The sequence below is a fragment of the Accipiter gentilis genome, chromosome 9 (assembly GCF_929443795.1).
Source record: "Accipiter gentilis chromosome 9, bAccGen1.1, whole genome shotgun sequence".
In the NCBI taxonomy this organism is placed as follows: domain Eukaryota; kingdom Metazoa; phylum Chordata; class Aves; order Accipitriformes; family Accipitridae; genus Astur; species Astur gentilis.
In genome coordinates this window covers 28,284,484-28,302,599 of record NC_064888.1, presented here as the reverse complement: position 1 = coordinate 28,302,599, position 18,116 = coordinate 28,284,484, and the positions used below count along the sequence as shown (strand labels likewise).

Sequence of the window (18,116 nt, the reverse complement as noted above, 5' to 3'; positions counted from 1 at the left end):
TGCATCTTGTAATACTTAGAGAAAACACATTGAGCTCTGTTCTTGGAACAGATAAATATAGAACTGCTATTGTGAATATTCTTGTAGTGACGTACTTAATCTAGAAAGCTAACAATTCTTTTATTTGCTTTTAGGGTTTGAAAGTATTCTAGAAGGCCTGTTTGGACCTGGATTATTAAAAGATCTCAGTTTGTTTAAAGGTATTCAATCTCTATGTTTGTATCTTGTTCTGCATTTCTAATGACAGAAGCAGCCCCAGCTCTGCCTCTAGAAAATGTGTGTTACCGTGGTGATTTGTGCTTTTTTTTTTTTTCCCCCTCCCCCAGGCAGTGCTCACAGTTAGTTTCATATTGGCTAAAATTACTAATGAGTGTGCGTTCATCTTTATGTAGCTGGGAGTGTATTTGGCAGTGCTCGGAAAAACAGATTTGTTGTGCATAGATAAAATGTATACAGTTTGGTAATCTGGGGATTTAGAAAAATGGCTGAAATGAAGCCTGCATCCTCAGAATGCAGGCAAGAATGTTGTGAAACAGGTATTTAATTCGGCATTTCTCTTTTGGCTCCAGTTGTGTCGCGGTTTATGAATATGAAGTAATTTGCTATTCCTCTGATTTACAGACTGTGAGCCTGAAGGTGTTTCTGATTGGTCTTTTGATGAAAATTGTCTTTTCTGCTGCCTGAGAAGAGAAAAAGTGAAGGTAACAATGCAGATGTGTGAAGCTAGTAGTTGTAGGGGAGGGACAAAGGGAGGGAGTTTGCTGCTTCTAGTTAACTGAACATAGAAAATCTGCAACCTCCTACCCCTTTCCCCTCCTTCAGAAAAAGGCTTTCTGAATTAAAATAATGCAAGCTAATTGAACAGACTTGCCTCTTCTCTGCAACTTTTTCTTTCTAGTATGTGATGCAGATTTTTTTTCTTTTCTGTGTAGTGGCTCTTTCTGTTTGGTGTTTTTTGTTTGGTTTGGGTTTTTTGAGCTCTTTTTAAGAGATCTTGTTGGGATCATGAAACCCTTCCCAAGGGAGCCAAACTGTGGCTTGTGCATGTTTACTAGAGTCAGAGGCTGGGCTTATCTTCAGTATGGAAATGTGGTCCATTTTAACAACCTAGTGTCTTGTTCTGTATCTTGGAATCTCTTTCCCTATGGGCCATATCCCTTTTATTAAGAGGCTCATGTGTATGGTAGATTTTGTACTGTGCTTGTTTATAACCAAGTCAGAGCCTAAATGTGGACAAGTCAGCTTTGCCCACATAATAAACTTGCAGTTTGTTTTTTTAACAAGATTATAGCGTATATGAAACAAAGGCTATCATGCTATACGTAATTGTTGCTCAGACCATGTGTTGAAATAATGATTGTTCTATAGCATAGGAAGGAAGGCTCATCTGTCTTGGCAAAACTTCATTTGCTGAACTCTTAACTACTACTTCTTCCTGCACAATGTAAAATAACATGCAGAGTGGATCTCTATCAACTTAAGAATGAAACAAAAGCACCCTTTCCTCTGCAGCAGCTAACACTTATGGCTGCATGGCTTGTTTATAAAGGAATTACCTTGTTGACACTAATACTTGCCATGTTGCCAGTTTATGCTTGGTTTTGTATTGCAGTTTTTGTTAAGGCATGGGGAGGAGGGTTAGGAACACTTGCATTTAGAACAGATAAAGGGCATAATTCTTTCACTGAGACTGACAGCAGGTAAGCTATATGTATGCTTGTGCTGTAAGAAGTTCTGTCTTGTTTGACTTATGTCATATCATAAAAAGACAAGATCCAGTGTTTAGGACAGTTCTAGTTAAGCCACTGAATTGATTCAGAAATTAATTTTGTGCTGCGGTCAGAGACTGGTTGTAGTATGGGAGAATCATGTAGTGTACAGTGTACAGGTAGAGCTTCAAAAAGACTGTTTACATCTCACAGGTCCACAGTAACTAAAATAAAGCTCCTGAAAATCAGTGATTGTTAGGTGAAGACAAAAACTAAGAACATGAATGTCCAGTGTGCTGGTTAAGCATGGTCGTCTTGTCCTTTTCAAGCTTCTACACAACCTTTAAACAGAAGCTGAGATATCACTATTTATATTTTCATGTACTTTGCTAGGCTTTTCTTTCTAGTTTCACGTAGTAAAGTGTAGCCCATGATTGTGAGTATCACTGAAAAACTGGCAATGTGTTCCTTATGCTAGTGTTAGTTATCGTTTACGTTAAGGTTCCTCACATGGTTTCCCATTGTACCGTGTGGTGGCTTTTAAATGGGCAAAAGAAAAGATGCAGATATAGTCACAACTGGTGTGCTCTGTGGTGTTTTGGCATCAGGGGTCTAAGGAGATTTTAGGATTGTGTACAGACTGACGCAGAATGCAGCAGGCGTGTGCAGCATCGCTAGGCAAAGGTGCTAGGTGAAGGGGAAGGAGGTTTTAAGTTCTGAGCAGGCTGGATAGAAATGTGAGTTAAGAGAGGCAGTGGTAGTGTCAGTCAGCTACTATGGGCTTGGATAGAATAATTTTTATAACTAAAACCCAAGCAATTTCTGTCACTTTACATTTCAGTAGCCAAAAATACCTGTTTAAACCATTTTTCTTACAGCCAATTGATAAACAGGGACAGCAAAGAGAGCTTTGTACACATGGTTGTTTGCTGGGTGGCCAGGGATCACTGACTGGGAGAGGGGGGATTGGGGAAGGAGGGTGAACCACTCCATTCAAATCAGATGTGTGACTTCTCTGTTAATCCTGGTGATTCTCCTCATGCTTGGCACAGGGCTTCTTTGGAGTACATAGGATTCCCCCACCACCACCCCCATCCCTCAGCCTCTGTATTAGTTCTGCTGGGTTGTTTTTTTGGTGAGAGGATTGGTTTCTTAAGGAAGAATATGGCTGCTTTTAGACCTAGTGAGTTCTTGTATGTCAGCTGAGGGAGATGACAGGGTGGGAGTGCTTCCTTTCCTCTGTGAGTATGCCAAATTGCTGCACTGCTGGCTGTTTCTGATGTAATTAGCTTGCAATACAGAGTTAAGTGTGACTCTTCTATGGGGGTCTTCAAATAGTATGGATTTAACAATATCATAATTTTGGAATAAAACATTGGAGACTTAATTGTTACAAAAAAGTTTGTAACTTCATTTGGTATTTAGCCAAATGATGGCCAGTCTCCAGCTGATGGACTGAACTAAATTAGAAGTGGTACCTAGTTTATTTGAAATCTCTTCCATTCAACATCTGTAATGATAGCTTTAACTCTTCCTTTTATGGAGTTGCAGGCTCAATCTTCTGTAACTGTGAAAACATGTCTGTTCCTGTACATAATGTGGTAGCAGTTGTACTTTCTGTGCCACATCCTCTGTTCTGCTTATTTTATTGCTGATGTGCATCTTCTTACCTTTTTAGGGAAAGAACTGGGCAGGATGGGATGATTTGGGTTTGTGCTTGTATACTGGTGAGTTACAGAATTAAAAGGTGTGTAATTGATGTTGTAGCTGGGAGCAAGATAGCCACAAGCCACATATTACAACGCTGTGTGGCTGGCCTTTTTTTCCAATGAGTACATCTCTACCAATACCTCCTTTTGGATTAGCAGAATAATCAATTGGTGTATTTGATTTTCATCTTTGAGTGACATGTAGGCACCTGGTCTGACAAGTTCAAAACCAAATAAAATCTTCAGGGTTTTTTTTCTGGATTTCATTTACCCTCAAGAATTACCTGTAACTTAGGAGACCAGTAGTTGTCCTCAAGGAGAACTGAGTTCTGGACTACAGGATGAAAATTGGAAGCTGTTGTGGTTTAACCCCAGCTGGCAACTAAGCACCACACAGCTGCGCACTCACTTCCCCCGGGTGGGATCAGGGAGAGAATCGGGAGAGTAAAAGTGAGAAGACTTGTGGGTTAAGATAAAGACAGTTTAATAGGTAAAGCAAAATCCATGCATGCAAGCAAAGCAAAATAAGAAATTCATAGACTACTTCCCATCGGCAGGCAGGTGTTCAGCCATCTCCAGGAAAGCAGGGCTCCATAATGCTTAACAGTTGCTTGGGAAGACAAACGCCATCACTCTGAACATCCTCCCTTCCTTCTTCTTCCCCAGCTTTATATGCTGTGCATGACATCGTATGGTATGGAATGTCAGCTGGGGTCAGCTCTCCTGGCTGTGTCCATTCCCAGCTTCTTGTGCACCCCCAGCCTACTCGCTGGTGGGGTAGTGTGAGAAGCAGAAAAGGCCTTGACTCTGTAAGCGCTGCTCAGCAATAACTGAAACATCCCTGAATTATCAACACTATTTCCAGCACAAATCCAACACATAGCCCCATACCAGCTACTATGAAGAAAGTTAACTCTGTCCCAGCCAAAACCAGCACAGAAGCCAAGATTAGTTTATTGGCGGAACTATTTAAGGGAGAAAAAATTACGCTTGCTCTCCCACCCATTTCAGTGATGTTGGTTCTTGCTTTTACAAGCAATCAGATTCAATTACATGCATTCTTCAAAGGATGGAGAACCATCTGCGGAAGTATTCTGAAAAGATTAATTTATTTGTAGCACTAGTTCTACTTGCAAATACTGAGCAAATGCATGGATTTTATGGTAGTCAAATACAAGACCGTTTTTGATAGAGAAATAGACTTAAGTGTTTTCATTGGAAAGGGATAATAAAAGAGACAAAGTAGGGAGCTAAAATCTTCCCAGACATATTTTTTCCCAAAGCCAAAGGGTTATGTGCAATAATGTAAAGCTTTTAGAAATTGGAATTTTTTTCTTCCATCATATAATATAGAATACATAATTGTTTCAGTATGGTGTAATCAGAGAGAATAACTAGTTACCTAAGGATATGCTATCAGGTTATTAACACGGGTGCCTGTGTGCAGAAAAGCCTGGGTACATTGATGGGCATGAAAGACAAAAAAGACAAAGTTGGCAGCTCTAGCTGCCTGCTCACAGTGAGAGGATGTAGATTGGGTTCTATGGGACCAAACCTGGTGAACTTTCATTTGGATAATCTGCAAATATGGTAATTCTCAATTCTTTGTGGGCTTTATCCTTCATAGGGAAGTTTTAAGGTAGTATATTTTGCAAGGTGGTTGGGTTTTGGTTTGGGGGAAGGGTTTTGGTCTTTTTTATGAAGCTTTCCTTCTAAAAAGTGGTACAGACAAGACCCATCAATTCAGACAAATTGAACTCTAAGTGTACTTGACTTTTTTTAATTACAGTTCTTAATTTTTCAGTGTAGCTTGTTAAATAAACTGACAGAGCTATCATTACAGAAGAAATCTGTGGCTCCATGTAGAATGTCTGTATCAAATGAGGTAGTCTCTGCTGTCACTTGCTCATAGTTGGAGCTCAAGCCTAATTTAAGATTTATTTTTTAAAAAAGATGCAGATAGATAACGTCAGAAGAAAGCACCAGTAATAAGAGGGGGAACTGGAAAAAGAATCCTTAAAGAGAATTAAGTTGAGTATATTAATTCGGAAAAGAAAACACTGTTGTCTAAAGCTACATAAAGCAATTTGTACATTTAAAAAAAAAAAAAAAAGGGAGGGGGCGACACGACTAATCTCATTAGTTGGTGAGAGCAGAACAAGAAGGATAATACTCCTAAGTACATTAACTATTTTATAAATATATTTAAGCTACAAAAATAGCAAGAGAGAAGATGACTTTTAGGAGCATATTGTGGAGTCTCATGCTGTTGACGGCAGAAGATTGAGTCCAGTCTTCCAAGTACCATAAAGTACCTGGGCTTCAGTGTAAGGATCTCTAATGATTTTTTCAGTTATGAAGAAGTGTGGTAGGGTGCAGCATGTGAAGGAGTGATTTTAAAATTCAAAGTTACTCTGATATGATTTGGATATTTTTAAAAGCTTGTAAGTAATTGCTTTACACAAACATCTAAAAGGTAATGCCCAAAAGCTATCACTTGATTATGATTGATCATAATAACAGCCTCTGAGTCTGGTGTCCTTTCACTATGGAGGAACATAAACAATAAGTAGTAAACTGTGGTAAGTGTCTGAATAATTCCAAAGAGAAGCTACCACTATCATTTAAAGCATTAAGTCATAGAATAATTGAAGATGGCAAAGGAAATATCTGAGAATGAGTTGAAGTTGCAGAACTTATGATTTTTGATGGCTTCAGAATGTGTTTAAACTGTGTACAGAGAGCATAAGTGCGCTAGAAGATGCTCTAAAACATTTTTAATGGATTTCATCACTTCAAAAAACTCAAGCATTTAGACTGTCAATTTTGTATTGGGTCGTTTTAAAATAATGTTATATGGAGGCTAAAACCTGAAGAGGCTGTTTGTGATAATCTCCAGCTGTGTTTAGTAGTAATGCAGGGTTACAGTTTTGCTTGTGCATAAATATGAATGTAAGCGTATTTATTTCCACTGATTTTTTTTCTTTTTTTTTCCTCTCCCCCTTCTATAGATAATAAATGCTATTCAGTAGTTATGGATCAGTCAAATTTGTTTTGAATTTGATAAATCTGACATCAGTCATCTTGGTTAATAAGAAAGTAATACTGTTTCTTACTATAAAAGTAGGTGTGCTTAGTAAGTGAGGAACATCTTAAAACTAATTAAACCATTTGAATTTTTAGTTGATGCCAAGCTGGGAACAGTTCTAGATGCTTTAAAGGGCATGCTTAGAATTGAAAATGATCTTGATAAATTTGAGAAATGGGACAGGCAGACTTGTTTTATCAAGTAAAAAATTATAGATGTCTGAAAAGTCGCAGCATTGTAAAAGTAGTAAACTATTTGGGGGGATATATCCAGAGAGGCATTTGTCTTAATACCTGGAGAGGAAATTCTTCTCTTACCTAAATGTTGGTGAAGCCTCAGCTGGGTGTAGCATTTTGAGAGACACAAACAAACTGAATAGCACTGAAATGAAAGCAACAAGAATGACTTGGTCTGGAAGGTAGAAGGAAGAGAAGGAAAGACGGCAATCTCTGGTGCCCTTAAGGCTTGTCTACAGAAAATAGTAGATTATCCTCCTTTGCATTGGCTAAGAGTTAAAAAGACTGTACAGTCTTAAGAAAAATGAAGCATTGGAGAAGACAGTCTAGGGATGCTGAAACATTCCTTTCTTACTCACTGTTCCTGATCTTGCCTTGGGGTGGGAGGCTGGATTGTATCCCTAGGGTCCATGGGTTGGCCGGTCAACCACAGTGGTCTGTGGGAAGCCTCCCTCCGTTTTCTCCACAAAGATGGGTAGGAATTCTCTCATACTATTCGAGTTAGCAGGCAATTCACCCTCCATCTGTGTGCGGTCTGTGGCTTAAACACGAAGCTGCTGTTGCCATATCTATACAAAAACCAGCCTGCATCAGACATTTCTCTTCATGCCAGCAGTTTAGCATTTAGAAATGCTGTATCAACATTACCTACAAGGAGAGTGTCAGTGAGGATCCAGCACTAGTGCTGACAAGGCCGGGCTGTCCAGGATTAGGTGGTCTCTCAAGGTCACGCATTGACCTTGCATTTTGAAAACCTAAGCCCTGTATTTCTAAGGCTCTTTGACTTAATTATATAGTTATACTGTATATCTTAAGGTACAAAAATAGCTTTAACCCTTTGGGGGAATGTGCAAACCACTCCAACTATCTTTTTCTGAAGCACTATTTTTTCAATATAGTGGTACTGCATGTTCACTGTTGGGATTCCAGGGATGGTTTCCACCTGAAGAGAAGCACAAAGAGAGTGGAATGAATGCTGTGTTATAAATAATACGTAAAAGTAACTGCTTGGTTTTTTTCCAGGGTATTTGTAACCAATGACAATGCTATTTAAATATTAATAGGTTATTATTCTTCCTACTACCTGCATGTTGGTACTGAAAACTTTGATGTGATTCAGGGCTGTAGAGTGAGAGGATAAGACTGAAGATAGTGGATTGAAATAGTAGTTATTGGGAAGAAATGGTTGAAAATGTGAAAAAGAATCCACAAAACCAAACCAACCAAAAAAACAACCAAGCAACCAAAAAAAAACCAACCCAAACCCGTGCTTTTAGAAGTTGACCTTAACTGAAAATCACAGTCAAATATTTAGTGTGGAAACTTGAACTTTCCCTCTAAGGGTGAACCATCTGCGAAGATTACTGGAATAATTGTGACACAATTAATAAGAAAATAAAAAAATGCAATAAACAGAAATCTTTCAAGTATATTTTCTCTCATGTAGTCGGTGCTGTACTGCAGATGCCAGAAAATAGCTGAAGATTTTTTTTGCCTATGCACAAGGTTAAACCTGACTCTTTTATATAACTGATTATCTTTACATTTTGATGTCTTAGCATGGGTGTTGGTAAAAATCATACATGTAAAGAGATGCGTGCTCCTTAGTTTGAGGGGTAAGAACTAAGTGCTACCATTGCCTTGCTATCCCCCTCTTCTGAATGCAGATCAAATGATCCTTTATTCAGCCATTCACCATTGTAAGCCACTTAGAATTCTTTTTTCTGGCTGATCCCTTTTTCTTCATTCCACCTCTGTGTGGAAAATGTACAGCTTCAGGTAGTCTAGGTAGATTAAATTGTATTCTTTATACATTACCTTTATATGAGTAATGCAAAGTAAACCTGTTTATGGTGAGGCATGCTGCCCCTGAACTCGGTTTCCACTGAGTTGCTAGGCTAGTACTTACTATGTATTACCTTAGTTGTAAAAAGTAGGAGGAAGATTTGAAATGCATTGTGTTGGGCAAGGGTTATTTTTATTTTAGGCTTCTTGCAGAGCTATAGTCTGTCAAAGGGCAGAGTATCAGATCAGGTTGAAGGGGTAATGTTTCCTTCAATTTTTAATTCTCTGTCCTTTGAATTAAAAGAAAGTTTTTTGCAATGGCTTGTGGGACTTTAGCCAGAGGATGCTAATTAACTCTAATGGATCTTATATAGCCAAATCTCTGCAAATCAGTTTGCAGAGATTCCTTTTTGAAGTAAAACTTAAAGCAGTTTGTCTGTAAATGCTTAGATATTCCAGTGATTGTTCTAACACTTCTGTATGCTAGATTACTTCTGTTATTAGTTAATTTGCACAAACATCTGCTTTTTACACAAACTGATGAATTTACAATTATCGTGATAATGCCTAAAAGATAATGGAGCTTGACTCAGAATGGCTGTCAATAACTAGGACAGATCCTGCATTAAACTTTGTCAGATGCGGAAACACAGTTTAAAAAAGAGAATGCAGGTATATTCTTTCAAGTCTCACCTGAAGAGTAACTCTTCCAAAAATATTGGGCTTACTTGCCACAAATATTTTTATTGTGAAATCCTGTACAGACTTCACACATTTTAAGTATCAGAAAAGTACAACTGCATTTTCAGCATGTTCATAAAATGCCAGTGAACTGCAGGAGCACTACTGCTGGTTACTGGTACAGGACTATCTGGCACAGAGGTGAATGCTTTTATTACAGTTAACACATCGGTTCAAATGCGTATTCTTTAAGGCTGTCTCAAAAGTGCTAATACTTCCTATGACAGCCAGCAGGTTTGAGAGCAAGCCTGGAATCTCTCTGGTATGGAAAAAAGCATCAGTCACTTTGTGAGATGTTTGCTTCTGCAGACTCTTACCTTCACAGCAAACGTGTTGTTTTACTCACCTGTCACCTCTGTCATTGCATGCTCCTCATCTTTTCATTTCGCATAAAATACTGCTTTGTCTCTATACGCTGTCTGAGATAGTATCTCCCTTTACTTTTCATGGAGAACTTTTGGAAGCTGTTAAATTACAAATCTGAGGGTGAGAACCCATGCTGTTCAGGTCAGAGTCCAGAGCATTTCATATTATTGCCCTTTGCACATAGTTCATGTGACTGCTGTGTGTGTTAATTTGCTATGGGCTGGTTATGTAACCTTGCTTCATTAAACCTCTTGATGTTGGGATGGTACAAACTTAAGAATAGTCATTCTTTTAGTTTATTGTCATTTATAAATGAATTGCCAGTTCTTTCCTTCCCTTCTAGTCCCATGGGGATACAAACCTGAAATCAACTTGTAAGGTAGAGGCTAAAAAAAAACAGATGTAGGCTAGATATTATGGTAACTGATACTTTGTAAAGGTTAACAAAACAAAACACTCCCTAAACCCAAAGAGTGGTTGTGTATGCATTCCTGCAGTAGGTAAATACAGGTTACTTTAATACAGCCTAAAATGAAAGTGGAGGGAGAGGGCCAGGAAAGAGATTGTTCTCCTAAGCAGGAACAAGGCATTAAAGTGGAAGAAATGAGAGGGTGGTGTGCGTCTAGGGGGCAAATCCAAGCATTTAGATTTTGTGGTTTTGTAACCATTGTCTTGTAGTTTCTTGAGTGGTATTTAAAAGTGAGTAATTTATCCTGGCATCTCTCACAATTTAATTATCCTAGTTAAAACACTTGTTTTGAAATATTTTTGAGATAAGTCAGTTGCTTCCAGTTGTAAAAGATGGAATTAATTTTAATTCATTGCGGGTGTCATAAGTAGCTAACTTTATTTCACTTAAAAGTAGCTACTACTGAGCCTTTTTACAAAAGCACCTGTTTTTTGCTAATGCCATTGGTCATTTATTGCTCAGCTTGCATGTGTAAATTAAGGAGAACTTTCTGTGTTTTGCCTTCAGCAGTTATTTCTTGGAACTAAAAGTAATAGCCAAAGAACAAGTGCCTAGATATGAGATTTGCAGCCAAATGTAAAATACCTAAATCTTCTTTATAGTGGGTTCTTATTTCCCATAATGCTATCAAATCTTACAGGCTTCTGCTGCATTTACAACAAGAAAACAGGACAAAGTACAATGTTCTGGAGCAGTCAAAAATCAAGTTGTGATTTCGATAGATTCAACTCTGTGCTGAGTACCTAACAAAAGTTTTGAATTTAGTAAAATGTTTAACACCTAAAGAACTTTATTCATTTTGGAGTCAAGAAGATCTTACAATTATTAAATGTCTTTGCAGGAACACTTAGTCAGTCTGGATGAGCCAGCCTCAGAAGCTGGACAAGAAGCTCTGCTTAGACAAGAGCAAGCAAAAATCATTCGTTTTGAAAGGCAAGCGGAAGAGTTCCTCAATGCAGTCTTTTACAGAAAAGGTTGGTTTTAATGGGGGGAGGGGAATGGTATCTTTTGCTGGTCTTATTGCACGCAATGTGGGTATCAAAGATCCGACGTTAAAGTTGTCACTGTATGTTCAGTATTTTTCAGTTGTCTTCTTTTTATATATAAATAAATATATATATTAAAAATCCAGATTAAAAATTGATTCTCAAATAATGTGGCAATACATCTGTGTGCGCTTGGGACAGAGGAAGAGAGTGTAACATATTTAACCCTAAAACAAATCTCTCCATGAGAACACTGGTGTTTTGCACTTTTGGAGGAATGACTCAGTTCTTACCCAGAAGAACTGCTCCCCTGAAACCAATGTTTAGGCGAGTGGGCTGTTTGGAAGAAGAGGCAAGTGGCAGTGGTGGTAGTAGTTGGGTAATTTTTTTATTTATTTATTTTAATGAGATCTGTACTAATGCAGTTTTTCTTAAAGGTCAGCAGTCTTCTCACTGTGGTCTGTAGTGATTACCCACCCCAGCAATCCACAGTATAAAATACTGTTGGAATAGTGCTAAGGGGGATATACAGAGAATTCAAAACGTGATCAGCAAAAGAATTGGAAAATCAGTACTGTAGAATATGCTAAGAACAATAACAGTAGCTCAATGCTAGAAAATCCTCTAAATCTCTTTTGGAGAGTTATGTCAGTTAAACTGTGCTCTTAGGAAGGCACAAAACTCATTTCACTGTTTTCTACCAATCTGAGAAACGGGATTCCAGAGGTTGCTTCCAAATGCATCCTGAATGAAAGTACATTGTACTTATCAGTCTAACCCATGTGTGAGAAAATCTGCCAAATCAGTAATTCCAACCCGTCTGCTGGGGGACAATGCGAGGCTTCAGTTTAACAAATTAGAAATTGCTGTAGCCAGTCCTCAGCCCTTCTCCCAGTGACCAAAATATTTAAAGGTGTTTTAAGTAGATAACAGTATCTTTGCCTTTCTTTTATGACTCAAATGAATAAATACAAACTGTACATTATGATGTATTGCATAAAGTATAGAAGCATGCAGGATAGTAGGAAGGATAGTTATTGCATTACTACTGATAGTTCAGATAATGCTTTTATTCCAAGTCCTCCTTTTCAGTGTGGATTTTTTTTAAATTTTTTTTTATTTTAAGGTTAAAGTTTCCTTTTGCGTTTAGATTTATCCCATCTCTCTTTAAATTCAGAAGGGATATAAGAAAACAAAAATCTAGAGAAAATACACTTTTTTCCATATTACTCTTCTGTTGAAAGGAAAAAAATGCAGTTCCATCACTTCCAAATTGTTTATTAAAAATGTCATCCCTTTAACATTGTGCTTAAATTTTTATGTATGACCTGTGTGCATGTCTTATTAGAAATGCATGCTTCCTTAATTGTTGGAAAACTACTGGAACTGTGCTGATGAGGGGTTTAACACTCTGTCGATGGCCAGATACACAGAATTAAGACAATGAAATCACTTTAGGTGTCTAAGCATCTTTGAGAATTTTTTTAGTCCACACTTGCTTTCATTCCTGTGGCAGAGCTGTGCTTGGTGCAAAAGTAATAAGGGAGGGGTAGAAGCCTGGCAGGAGCTCAGTTCTGAATCCTTAATGCATCGTTGTCAAGTTTGGCTGTATTTAGATCGCTTGAAAGGTTATTCTAACTCATGCCACTGCCATAAGATCCCCAGGCACTGTCATACCAAAGAGGACGCAAAGAATGGCAAAACTCTGATGCTCTTATGTTGCTCCGAGATGCTTAGCTCTCCTGGTTTCATGCCAGCAATTAGTTCTTTTTTTCTTTCCGTCCTTGCTGCCAGTAACATTTGAGACTGGTATTTTGTAGCCCAGGCAGATCAGAGAGTATGCAGATGTTCTGCGAACAGATGCCTGTTGCACGTCAAGGACATGCACTCATGCACTTAACATACATAGGTAATGAGCAGGATCAGCAAACTTCCTGAACAGGTTTACTGTCCATTAATCTTACATACTTTTCCTCTGCTTTGTCCCCATGGTACTCTGATTCAGTAATGCTTCTTTCAAATATTCATACCTTCCAGTGAAAGTAGACTGGTAGAACCTAGTTGTCCGTTACACCTCTGCCTTGTGGCAGGATGGGACCTTCTCTTGATGGTTTAATGAAATCATACCTTTTTTTGTTTGATACTGCCCTTCTAAGATTTCAGGATAGATAAAATACACAAAAGCTATTAAGGTTTTAAAGCTCAGAGGTACTGCTTTTGATTACTTAGAGCTCATAAATATTTACTGTTATTTTTTCTTCTCTGAGAATCTGTTTTGGTTAATTTTAGTTTTTGTTGGGGGGTGTGTGTTTTGGGGGGGGGGTGCGGTTTGGTTTTGGTTGATTGTTTGGGGTTTTTTTTTTTTAAAAAAAACAAACCTAGAGGCTTGGAGTCAAAATAAACATCTGTTTGATTTCAAGTGATGCTGCAGGGGCACGAGCAAATATTTTGCACTAACTTTTCAACAGTTTTTAATCCTTAGAGTTCAAGCTTTATATTAAGCAAGAAGCCTTTAATGTGCTAGGTAACTACCCTTCTGGTTGAAAATTGAGTTTTCTGTCCTGAATTGGAGAGTTTATCTTGAGCAGCACTGGAAAGCTCTCAGTAGTCACTCTGTGCTGATTCTTTGAAGTTGCAGATTACAAAGATGCATGGCTGTAGGCATATGTAATATTTTCTCCCTGAATTTGGAAATATGTTCAGCTGTAAGCATTACAGAATTGTACATAGGAAAACTGGTGCACAGTAAAGGCATGATTCTTCAGAAAAAATAAGTGCCATAGAGCTCTGCATTCCTGCCAGCCCCGCTTGTATCTGCTACAAGCACATGTCAAATACTTGGTATGAGTGTGATCATGCCATCAGTTAGTGCCCTTCTGGGCTTTCCTAGAGCCTTTCATAAGTCCTTCAGCAGATTATAGTAGAGAGGTTAGAAAATGGAAGAAATGTCACCATAGTGGAAAAAAGCCTCCACACTTCTCCAGGCTTGTGTCCTTATAGACCATTTGGGAAGAAAATGAGAATATAAATGTACCTAAATTTAAGTTTGGCTCATCTCTTGGCTTCTTAAAACTCTAGTGTCTTGTCTTTAGCAACAATAAAACATCCTGTAGATTTTACAAGAAGATGGTTATGTATTTACATAAACATCTTGGAAGTTTACAGCTATTATACCTGTATAAGAATATACATGGTGACTGTATAAGGTCTTAGATTTAGAAAGCTGTGCTTAACAGGAAGGAATTTGGGCTTGATAAGTATCTAAAGCTCAGTATGGTTTTTCATCAAGAAACACAGTAGCTGCTTACTGCTGCTCTCTGGCTTGTGGGCAACTCCATGTTCAAACCTTTATGTCAGTTATCCTTTACAGATACACTAAAGCTGGCTTGCTGGATTGATGTACTTTTGTAAAAATGGTAGCAAAAGGCAAAACTAAGGCCAAAATGTGTCTCAGAAGATTTTGCTAATACTTCTAATAATTCAATCTCAATAGTTTACCTTTCAACCTGGGCAATCTTTTTTAAAGAGGAAGTAAACATTTTTCTATTGTTCTGTTCTGAGAGCTGCTTTTAAAGATTTGTTTGGTCTTCTAGTGCACAATTTTCTCTGACTGTTTCTTCAGAAATAGAAAAATCAAACCTTTTGAGCCATTTCTGGAGTTGTGTGGTTATGGTCTGTTGTTTTGTGGTTGGAGTGGGGTTTTTGTTTGTTTTGTTGGGGTTTTTTTGTGTGTGTTTTTTTTAATTATTTTTATTTTTTTTAACCAAAACTGATTTGGCCAGAGAACACAATCAGTGTCTGAGGTGAAGTGGCAGGATTTAGCTTGTGTGATGTAGGAATTACAGATTTGCTTTCACATTGTGAATTACTACTGGTCTAAAATAGTGATTTATTTTTTTTCCAATATGTTTTTGGGTTGCCCACATCCCCAAATACCTTTGTATTTATACACTATTTCATATAAATAAATTGGAATGTCTACCTGTTCCATTTCACATTTTTTACTAATAGATTTAGCAGCTCTTCTAGAAATAGAATTACTTTTCATGTGACAGATCTTGCTTTTTGTATATATGAAAGTTCTTTGGGTAATCCCTGATGCTGCATTGATTATAATGATGGAAATGTCAAAAGGAATAGATAGGATGGGATGGAAGACACTCGCACATTTGATCTTCATGTGAATTATTTTGAAGAATCGGAACTATAGGGCTTTATTTCTCAGTAAACTTGTAGGGAACTGCTGCAACTTTATTCTCTTTTCTTTTCTTTTCTTTTGTAGTTGCAGGTAAGTTACTTAAATCTTCCACTGAATAACCCATTCAATTTTTTTGGAATGAGCTTTATTACTTGGTACTTTTCTTCATGGGTCTAGCTTTCTTTTGCATTCCACACCTCTTAAAAGTCTGGTTGAATATATCTATATTTGAAAACAAAAGATGAGATTGCGTATTTCTCTTAGGAAACTGTTATTTTGGGAAGATTATACCAGAATTAGCAATGGTTCTTATTCAGGTATTCTAAGACTAAAGTACATTTTCTGCAGAAGGTATTTTATCTTTGGCTTTCATTTATTTCCCTAGTTTTTTTTTTTAATAAACAATGCCTTAATATAAAAGCTGTTTTACTTAAAGTGCTTCCTTAAAAAAAAATCTCTAATATTTACAGACAGTCCTAGGGTCTCTGACCCCAATATTCCCCTAGTGGCCCGTGAGATCATGCAGCGAATGATCCGACAGTTTGCTGCTGAATATACCTCAAAAAATAGCTCTACTCAGGACTCCAGCCAGCCCAATAGCACAAAGAACCAAAGCCTGCTGAAAGCATCTCTGGTCGCCTCCTCTCCCACGGCTGCAACTGCTCAGAACCCTGTGCTCAGCAAACTTCTCATGGCTGACCAAGACTCACCTCTGGACCTTACTGTCAGAAAGTCTCAGTCAGAACCTAGTGAACAAGGTAGGACTCTTACCAGTGTCTTGCATCCTATGGCAATCCATTAATGGCATTCTTGTTGTAAAACCAGACAATTAGAAGTTTGCACTTTCACATAAAATGTAAAGTGGGAAAGCAGTAGATGTCTTTACAATAAAATAATGACTAGCTAGATGTGGCTGGAAGAGAAGAGACTTTTTGCAAGAATGTAGGCCCATAGACATGAGTGATTTTTCTGAAGAAGGGCAAAGGGAATGGACATGCTCTGGGGACAAGTGTGCTGTTCTTGCTGGGAGCTGCAAGAAACAGTCTGCCAAAATAGACTGTACGCTTGCTGATAAGACAAGTTCATGTGGTCATGAAAACCATAATGTCTCCTTTCTGAAGATCTGTACACAGTCTGACTGAAGGACTGATTTATTTTCTTTCTGGTCATAGTGTGAAAACAGTATCTTTTAAAAGTCTGTGAGAAATTGCTTTGTGAAGGCTGTAAAAATGATACCCATGACTGTACAAAACCTCTAGGTTTATGCATTTGGAAGAAATATCTCTTTTCTACCTTAAAAATAGACTTGTTCTGCAGAGCACAGATTGAATAATTTGTAACAGTGTTGCAGAACTTGTTTTAATTTGAAAACCTTGCTTTCCATCAAAAATGGTTTTTAACAAGCAGATTCTGTGAGTGATTATAGTATGTGAATGTTTTTTTCTGAAACTGTTAGAGGTTATCGTAAGTGTATCCTCCTGATAGGGTTAGAAGTAGCCCCTTTACCGTTCTTTAGAAATGTATTAGTGTCTGAAATCATTCTATCAAGTGCAAAGTAGGCTGTCCACCCTCAAGTAGAAAAGGTGCCTTAACAGAAAAAAAAAAAAAGCCTTTTGCTAGCTAGTACAGAATTGTAGGTGTCCCTTTATTCTTTGAACTTATGTTTATGAAACATTTTGTAAAAAGGTTAATTTTATGTGTCCAGCAATGTGCAACTTGGGCATCTGGACACTTACTACACATTGAAAGTTGTTGCCACACTTCAGTTACAAAACTGCAGTGAAAGGTTGTATGGTGTGTTTCCTGAAGTGAGGGGCTGTACGTTTAGCTGATAGGCATTTGTTTCTAGCTAATTTTATTATAAATGTATTTCATGAGTGTCTTTTGCAAATATGTTTATAAATGTTAAACTGTTCTCATTGTGAAGCTTTTCACTGAGAGAGGGAGAGAATCAGTTTTGCTTCTGTTTTTTTTTAAATTAGAGGATCGTATGGTGAAGAAGAAAGCATGTACATGAACTGTTGTTTAGCTACCATGTGACAAAAAAGCTGTAAGATAATTTATAATGTTCATAATACTTGTTATGGAATTAGAACATGTGCATATTAACTTACACAGTAATCTGTTTGCTGATGTAATTTTTTTTCTCCATTTTATATTTAATGTAATTGGGAAGAGATTTTGCTAGACTTGTTAGTGAGAGATTTAAGAGGCTGTCATGAAAGACTGCTAGTGTTGCTTTTTGTTATATTTCTATTCTAGCGGGTTGAGGGGAACCCAGCTGGTTTGTAAACTTCTCCATGGGGTATGAGGCTGGTCCTACTTGCCCTTGGAGAATTCTAGGTCATAATGACCCTTCTGATGGAGGAAGCGTGGATGCAAGTGTTTCTGGCAGCAGACTGTGCTGTTTAGTATAGCCTCTTGAAAAGGAGATGCTACTTGATCCAGTCTCTGTATCTTGTGGCTGCATAAGTGTTGTTCAAAAGGAAGATTGAATTCTCTGCTTGCTTAAGTTTGGGTTATGGTGTGTTCCCAAATGCAGTGGGTGGAACAGCTTTCTGTAAGTTAATTCTAGTTCACTGTTTATCATGTTTTCTCTCCATATGTCAAATGAGAACTTTAAGCAATCTGAAAGCCATCTTACATTGTTCTTGTGTTGGGTGGTATTTACTTGAGTAGATGGAATGAGCAAGGAGCTCTGAAATGTCTCTAGTTTACCTTGCCAACAGGTTTCATTTATCTTTGCATCATAAATTCCTTGTTCCAAAAGTTTCCAGAAATTTCAGATGGCTGTGCTGCTTCTATGACAATGTTGCCCTTATTAAAATG

The 18,116-nt window shown here is 37.8% G+C and overlaps 1 protein-coding gene across 4 annotated transcripts in view; it reads left to right on the top strand.

Annotated features, from left to right (window-relative positions):
* LCOR (ligand dependent nuclear receptor corepressor) overlaps nt 1-18,116 on the top strand; it is an 89,333-nt gene that overhangs the window by 31,723 nt on the left and 39,494 nt on the right. For 3 of the 4 annotated variants that reach the window (XM_049810003.1, XM_049810005.1, XM_049810006.1), the window contains exons 2-5: nt 135-200; nt 622-701; nt 10,945-11,077; nt 15,758-16,045. In XM_049810003.1, coding sequence (XP_049665960.1) covers nt 135-200; nt 622-701; nt 10,945-11,077; nt 15,758-16,045 — 567 coding nt within the window. The remainder of the gene's footprint in view (nt 1-134; nt 201-621; nt 702-10,944; nt 11,078-15,757; nt 16,046-18,116) is intronic. The other variant, XM_049810004.1, reaches the window with a different exon arrangement.